Source organism: Sipha flava, unplaced genomic scaffold (genome assembly GCF_003268045.1).
Source record: "Sipha flava isolate LNK unplaced genomic scaffold, YSA_version1 248_pilon_pilon, whole genome shotgun sequence".
Classification (NCBI taxonomy): Eukaryota; Metazoa; Arthropoda; class Insecta; order Hemiptera; family Aphididae; genus Sipha; species Sipha flava.
The window spans coordinates 507,243-516,201 of record NW_020272897.1 but is presented as its reverse complement, the minus strand read 5'-3'; the positions used below and the strand labels follow the sequence as shown (position 1 = coordinate 516,201).

The window sequence follows — 8,959 nt, the reverse complement described above, 5'->3', positions numbered from 1 at the left end:
TAAACGAAAAATTACACATTAGCTATAACAGATGGCTAATATTGATATTAGCCGGATAATGTCGACATTTTACCAATGTTAACATTACCCGTAACAATGATAATCGTCGATAATAACGGTACACTGTTCGATATAATGTATCATAGTTGTATTGTACTGTATCATATTGTTTTTATTATATTTAACTAGTATTTGTGCATACGATATATATACACTGTATCACTGCATGGTGGACGGTGATGAGTGATGACGGCAAATGGCAGGAAATATGTGTATCGGGATTGATAAGTACACTAATAAAATATATAATATAATATATAAACACTGCAATATCAGCGCTAAAACAAAATCATTTTTCAAAGTTTATTATTTCAGTGTTGACCATTCATCGTTAACCGTTTTCTTTACATAGAAGATTTCTTAAATATATATGAAAAAATTGTTTATAACAAAAATTAGTTTTAATAAGTGTTTTTATGTATTTAATTAATTAAATTTTTTTGTTTCATGAGACTATTATAATACTTAATTTTGTTAATTATTATTAAATAAAAAAAAATTATAATAAAAATTATGAAAATATATTTTTTTATCCCATTTTGACTAGAAAAATATATGGTCATCTTAATTATTGATATAAATATATATTATAATGTTAATAAATCAATAATATTAACACACTTTAATGTATTTAAAAAAAGATATAAACGTACTTATAATATTGATCGTATAGTAATTATATCGGTCGTTCGCGACCAAGACCTTGAATATGATAATATGCTATGATACTATATTATTCGTGATTAAAACAGAAAAATATTTTGCTATCAAATCGTAAATTTAAAAGTTTCAGCTAGGTTTTGTTGGGCTTGTGATATATTAAATTAAAAAAAAAAAACAAATACCACGCAGGGGGGATGATCCACCTATCGACCTCCCTGATAACCGCCACTGATACATAATGAAATTAAAAAGGGTTATTCTGTATCGATGTTATAGTTATCAATATTTATAAAGTTTAAAATATATTCTATAATATATGTGCTCCTACATAAAATAACCTGTTTGTCGTAAACACAAATCTATAGACAGATAAAAAGTTTTGAAGTTGAAGTTATATTACAAATAAATGTTTGTTCGATGGTTAAATAAAAATTATGACAGTCATTTTATTTTAATTTATATCTCGTGAAAATCTAACAACATTTGAATGTTACAACTAAGATGCAATCTGATTTTTTTTTTTTTTTGTTAAACAGCTTTGATATTTAATACATGTATCGCGTACAATATTATTAATAAGACTAGGATGTTGTAACGTTTACATCTTTTTTTAAAGATCTTAATTTACTGCTTAGGAAACAAAAATAAATTTATTGTATGAACATGATTTGGTATTCAAAATTGTACAAAAACTCGTATTTTTATGTTTAAACCGTGCACGTTTTTTCTGTGTTTACATCATAAAAGCGTTTTTTTTTCCTAAGATTTTATCGGGCTACAGTTTTAAATTTTAATTCGCTTTCCTCTATGCTCTTAAGTGACTTAAATTATTGAATGATATACTGAAAAAACATGACTAACGAACCATGAGTAAAAAATTATATTATATTTCTTTGAAAGCAATATTATCTATAACGATATCGAAATGGAGGAATAAAATAAATAGAGACGAATGACGATAATATTGTTGAGTAATGAAACGAACTTACAAAAGTGCATCAGTAGTGCAAAAATGTTTTCTGACGTATGAAATTTAATTGCTCACAACCATAGCGTTGAGTTTTATTTTTATTTTTATAGCATTTAAATTATATTATTACCAGTAATTAATTAAATTTTGGCCTAAAACCGTTGTTTTTTTCATTTATATTTTTAAATATTTCTTCTTCTTGGCATTACAATTCTGTAAGAATTTTGGTCGCCACCATCCCCGTTCTCCACTCATCATGATCTTGAACTCTATTTTCCTATTTCGTCACTTTGAGTGTTTCCAAGTCCTTTCTTATTCCATCTATCCATCGCTCTCTAGGTCAACCTTTTGGTCTTTTCCCGGTTGGTTGCCATTAGATTCCTGTTCTTGTCATATTGATTTCTGCTTTTTCCGTAGTATGACCAAGCTACTTGAGTCTTTGGCCCTTAATGTAGCTTGTTAATAATAGAATCTCCATTATTTCTCTTAGTTCAGTATTTTTCCTTCTACGCCTTATGTTTTGCTCACTTTCAAAAACTGGACCACAAATCTTCCTTAGTATTTTATATTTGAAGACTAATAGCTTATTTCTAATTATGTAGTAGTGGGCCATATTCCACACCCATAAGTTACCGTTGGTCTTTATGGTCATGTAGAGTCTAATCTTAATTCTGCTAAAGAATAGTTTTAACTTAAAAAATGTATGCAGTGCAAAATATGTCCTCTCTGCCTTGCTTATACAACTTATGACTTCACAGCTCCAGTAATTATTGTTAGTGATAGTCGTTCCTAAGTATTTAAACTCTTTAACTTTCTCAAATATATAATCTTTGATTAAAAAAAAAAAAAAACAAATAATTATTAAAAATGAAATTATTATTTTAAACATTTAATTTATAAAAATTTCTGTTTACTAGATATAAATGAAGATTAGTATACTTGAAGAATGGAACGAGAACCATAACTGTCTTTATTATATAGTATATATTTTTCACCAATTTTATTATATTATAATTATGATCAAACTCCGATATATGTTTTAAAAATTATTAATTTCGTTAAACTTATATTAATACCTACATGCTAAGTAATTATTATTAACTACCTATTAATAATGTGTTGTGCAGAACAAAAATAAAAGAAATATATAATAAGAACTTTAAATATGTGTTAATAATTTAGTATACGCCAATGACACTATGACTAATTATAGTTTTCAGTTTGGAAAATTAGCTCTCTTATGACTTTTAGTATCACATCACTAGTGTAGAATAATTATTCAACTAAAGACATACATAGCTCCAGCTTGAGATATATCGGTACGGCCTAAGAACAAAGATTCTATACTTAATGAAATAATTTCCATGATAACAGGATGTCTTGTGGCTGACATAAGGAAAAAAAATGAAAACCTTTCAGAAAACATGCTCCCTGTAGTAATACGATGGAAAATTATAACAGAGCTAGAAAAATTTAAAAAGTGGTTATAAGATGTAAATTATTTATGTATATTTACATAAATTATTTTGTATATGGTACAAATTTGATGAATAAAGCCGAACATATAAATTATTATTGCATGAGGTAAATGCATTGAATTCAGCTACAGACGTAATGACTATATTTTAGCGGTTACTACACCCTAGAGACTTTTGAAAAACCCAAGGAAGAGCCATTACGAATGAAGAACATAATCGAGTCTATGTTCGTTCTTAATGGATTGTAGATTCCGATAATATAAAAATATACGAGTTGAGTTGGAGCAGAAATACTTTCCTACTTTGCGTTATCATCCGTTTGACAAAATATCGAGACAAAAAAAGAGTGTAAGAAGAACATGAAAAAAAAAATTACACCTTGAAATAATAGACACAATTTTTTTACTCCCTCAGATTTCAATTTTCGTATCAAGCAATAGCTTGTTGATCTACTCGTTAATTTTTTAACGTTTTTATTGATAATTTAGTAAAAAAAAAATGTTTGAAAATTAGAAACTGATATAATCAAAATTTGTAAATTCATACATAATTTGACTTCGAAAAAACTGTAAATAATTCGATAACACTTCTTTTTAACAATTTATATTTTATTTAGTATAACCATCAATACGACTTATTTATGATTATTGAAAATATTGGTGTTATGTTAAAATGGTTACTCGTGTATTATATAATGTATCAACATGACAAATATAAAATAATAAATGAATCCAAAAGTTGTTATTTTTAAGACTCTTGATGAAACGTGAGAATAGAATTTCAGTGAACTTTTGAAATTTTATTACAATAACATCTTGACTTTCACTGAATCGTGTTAGTGTTTTTTCGCTAATTAATTAACATAATACTAATTTATTAATATTTCAAAAAATTACTATAAATTATTATATAGCGTTATAATGATTAATTTCAAACTTGTGGTCATGGTGAATAAGTTAAAAAACAAAACTTTTGTAGTACCATTAACAGGTAATAATGTATTTTAATTGGGTTTCTTTCGCTATATATTTTCTTATTGCAACGTAAGTATAGTAAAAATTAAAAAAATAAATTAAATTTTAATTAATGAAAATATACCCAGGCTGTTTTATTATTTTTAACAATATAATAAATAAAATTAGATCAGTTAGACTTTAGACTTTAAAGAAATATTAACTGTCATTTTTATATATCTTGTAACTTAATTAACAAAATGTGTTCTTTATTCGATTATTATTGTTCTTTTCTATAATCATAAAAGAATAAGATATTTTATTTTTATGTTGATATTTTTTCTAAAATTGCACATTTTTTTGAAAACGTTTGATGAGTATATTGGAAAATTTTCAGCAGTACACAATTGGCATTTGGTGGCTGATCCTTTATTTGAGGTTTTTTTTAGTATACACGTAAACTCTATGAGACAAAAGAGGGAAAAAAAGGGTCGTGTAATAAAATAAAATAAGTTTTAAGTTTTCTTGGCTACTCTGTATTTTCCTTAAACATATGCTATATATCTATATAAAAATGCTCATAGTTTTGGATGGTCAACTGCCATTTTGAAGATTAGCTGACGATTTGCAGCTTCTGCATGATAATTTGTTCGATTTTCTTTCTTGAGTACTCGTTCATGAACGTTCCACGTTATAGGGAAATATCGTAGGCTTTGTCGATGATTTTTTATAACTGTACCAATGTAATTTTCTTTAAACCATTCTAAGAATGGAAACATTTCTTCAGGCAGTTCATCATATAATAAGTTTATATTGTAAATTTCATCAATTTTAACAAAAGCTAAAGCTAAAATCATTTTCATATAAATTGAATACTCTGCATTATTTTTATACTTCGAAAATGAACCCAGTTCAACCGTTCAAAAAGTTTTTGTCAAATGAAATAAACATCCGAAAATTTGAACTTTTGGGAAATAGTTTTTAATTGCTTTGATCGCAACTTGCTCAAAATCGCAAGCAATCGATGCTGGTTTTAAGCCGGGTTTTAATTTAAGTACAATTATAAATAGTCGTTCATACGTTTGATTTATTTTTTTTATTGGGTAAAAGAGCATAAATAAGAGGATAAATGCCATTGAGATATTTACTTTTTATTACGCATACTTATGAAAATAAGGCACTACTTTAAAAGTGCCATTTACATACCAATTGGAAGACACAAATAAAATAATTAAATTATTATAACGACAAAAATTAAATTTCTATCAACTTCAGGTCCACATCGTGTTACAAAAAATTTTCAGTTACACCTTCAGGTGGCAAATATAACTGGTAGTTCTCTGGCATTATTAATATATTAAAATCTTTTGGTGCATCAAGTGTAGCTTGAATTTCACGTCGTGTGCGCCTAATTTTTATTAAAGCTCCATCGGCCATCAAAGTTCCTTAAGTAATTTTAAATGAAGTCTCAATTAAAATTACTTTTAAAAGAAATTTCGATATTTCCTGCTTATAATAGTCCACTCGTATATTCATTGATGATATTTGATGTAGGCTCCATTATCTCATTATCATTTTTTCATCTTAGTGACTGCAAAATAAGCTTCAATCTTATCTATTTCCGAATCATGGGTCAAATGTTCGAATGTTCATTTATTTGTTTTAAAACTGTTTGTCACTATTAATAGTAAAAATAATGAAGTAATAAATTATCTCCAAAGTTTCAACTAATGTATGAATTCTTACATTAAACAAATCTTTGTAACGAAATCGCTAAATCTTTTTTAATTGATTTACGCGAAATTCATTAAAAATATATATATACCTACCCATCATGTACAAATATTTCACTTCCAAGGAAAGTTTCTTCTTTCCTTGGATTCTACCGACACAAGATTCCACCAACCAGTTGACAATCTTATATTACTCAATGATCGTTGATTACATAATGGCTAATATAGATTATTTTCTCAAATAATATAATCCCAATTCTTCTTTTATAAATTTATATACAGTTTATAAACATTAAATATGTACATGTAACGGACAAAAGTGAAATAAAAACTGAAAAATGCTTTTCTATTTTGTGATAATCATAAATATATCAGATAGAAAACGTTATATTACGTTATTTAGCAATTAATTTTTATGAAAAAATCTAAAATTACTGCGTCGAAATGACTTAACGCCGAAACGGTCATGTCGAAGCAACCACACCGAAATGAACGGTTCTGCCAAATGGTAACTGTGTCGACGATGAAGATAAAACACTTTTAAAATTATAGTTTTTGCGTGTTCTCGGTTTCATCCTAAGGTGAATTAATTTAGCTAAGTAATATAATACTAACAAATACATCAATGCATACCTTTAAGAAATATTTCAGTGTTGAATATACTTATTTTATTATATGTTATAGTAGCTGTAAAATGTATCGACCTTACAATTTTAATACCAATTTGACAAGATAAACATCAATATTGGTTACTTAAAAATATAAAATTATAAATTATTATTTCTTACGTAATATCTGCGGGTATAAGGGTTTTAATATGTTATCATATTATGATCATCGTAACCGGACATTTCGAGGTGGCCATTTTGGCTTAGAATTTTTCGGCGAAATCACATAAGATTTTTTCATAAAAATAACATTAATGGCGATTAAATAATATAATGTTTTCTATCTAATATACATATTTATGATTTTCCCAAAATAGAAAATCATTTATCAGTTTTTATCTCAATCTCATCGGTTAACAATTTGAGTACTTTTTTTATATAAATAGAACACGATTATAATATTTATATTTATGTAATTCATTGCGATTATTTATTTTATTTTTCGATTTATCAATTAACTTTACCTAATAGAGTTATCAATATTATATCAATTCCGGATTGGGTTATGTGAGTTTTATATTGATTACACGTGTATTACAACATATAACGCCTAAGATGGACACTCAAATTTTGAAAGTTTTTTGGGTCGTTTGTAAATTTGGCGTGCTATTGAAACGCTTGTGATCTATTATTCACAAAACAAATATAGTTTATAATTTATATGTGTAGAAGAGATTTCAAAATGAATTCAAAGGTTCTCAGAATCAAAGTTTGCATAAAGGAGTATACAATCCTAGCAGGCGTTGGCCCGAATAACGTCAGGATATTTTATAATAACTGCAAGTCAGACTTCGAATTGAATCCACATATGACATAAAATATTGAGCCGATGTAGAAGTGTATTATTGTAATACGTCGCGTCATCAGCTAAACGCCTGGTAGTAGTAGTAGTAGCTTACTGTTTGTGCATAAATTAATTATCCGATCGGTATGCATATCCTTGCGTCAACCCAAGTTAACGAACAAAGTGACCAGAATGGTGTACAAACTACCGCAACACACGTCTTCCGCGTATTGCACACGTCGCTTAAGCCCGTTCACCTGACATCGAGGTGGCGTTTCATTGGGAATGTTTATGAGGACGCAAGTGTTGTCTCCGTCAATTCTCGACCATGGTCTAAGTACTTTTTCCGCTTGGCACTATCGATAACCTAAACTGGTATATACATTCTACGCCTATTCTACATTTATTATCATCCATATGGCTTAAAAAACTCGGACGTTGTAATGCACGGTCAGTGTTTTCAACAGCCATTTCTCCACTAGGACCGTAAGATATATTATACAAAGCAAAAGCATCGCGTTTAGAAATCGAATTTAAAAATTAAGTAGAAATATTATTTGCAGTTTACTAAAATACTGAACATCTTTAATGTTCAGTTATAATTGGTCAACCGTTTGATTCACATATAAATCAATTTAATCGTATTGAAAGGTTAAAATGTTTAGGGATGGCTTATGTTGACCATCAAGTATTATATTCTACAACACGATGTGTGATATGATTCAATCGAATGCTCGATGCAATCATCTGCATTATACCGAATGGTATGATTACTAAATAATCAGTATAGTTTCGTATTTTTTACGGATGGTTAATAAAATGTATTTGCAAGCAAGTTATGTTAGAAAATTAAATGTACATGCGCGTGTTTGGTTGTATATTTATAAACATAATGCATACAAATATTTTAACATAGCAATAAAATCTAAAAATAACCATTCAAAATGAAAAGTTTAAAATTCTTTAACTCACTTCCTCCCTCCCATTATTCGCAATGTGATAATTTATTTTTCTCATTATATAAATATGTATATATTTAACATTGCTTTTCCAGATAATGCGACAACTGTTCATTGTGAGCTATACATTCGGAGTTTCGGGTCCATAAGTCCGGTTACCATGGTATGTACTTATAATACACAAAGTTTCGTATAAATATACTATAAAAAATATATAAAACAAATTTGATACTAATATTTTATTGATATTATTGTACATATATACTTTATTAAAATTATTGATAAAATTGTAAAATATTATGTTTTATGAAATTATTCGAATGTATATGATAAAATATAGTATAGTCATCATTTAAATCGTGAAAAAAATGTTAAAATTGTTTAAAATTATAATGAAATAGGTAACTAGTAGTGCTGTGCATAGCCCGGTCTTAATCAATCCGGTCTTAACATACAAAAATTACTGAATCGTTAGTTTAGTCCAGTTCAATATTTTTTAAGAATAATTTGGTCCCAGTCCTCAGATCAAATGCTTTATTTTCAGTTCAGTCCGGTTTCAAAAAAAAGAAATGAATATTAGTCTGATCCGGTCAGACCGATCCCAATTATGGTACTTAAAATCTAAATACAGATGTTAATATGTAAACAAATAAAACGAAAATAAACCTACAGTTTTACGTATATATTTATT

The 8,959-nt window shown here is 27.4% G+C and overlaps 1 protein-coding gene across 2 annotated transcripts in view; it reads left to right on the top strand.

Annotated features, from left to right (window-relative positions):
- LOC112684307 (glycine receptor subunit beta-type 4-like) overlaps positions 1-8,959 on the top strand; it is a 218,629-nt gene that overhangs the window by 159,799 nt on the left and 49,871 nt on the right. For both annotated transcript variants that reach the window (XM_025555752.1, XM_025555753.1), the window contains one exon: positions 8,364-8,431. In XM_025555752.1, the coding sequence (XP_025411537.1) occupies positions 8,364-8,431 (68 nt within the window). The remainder of the gene's footprint in view (positions 1-8,363; positions 8,432-8,959) is intronic.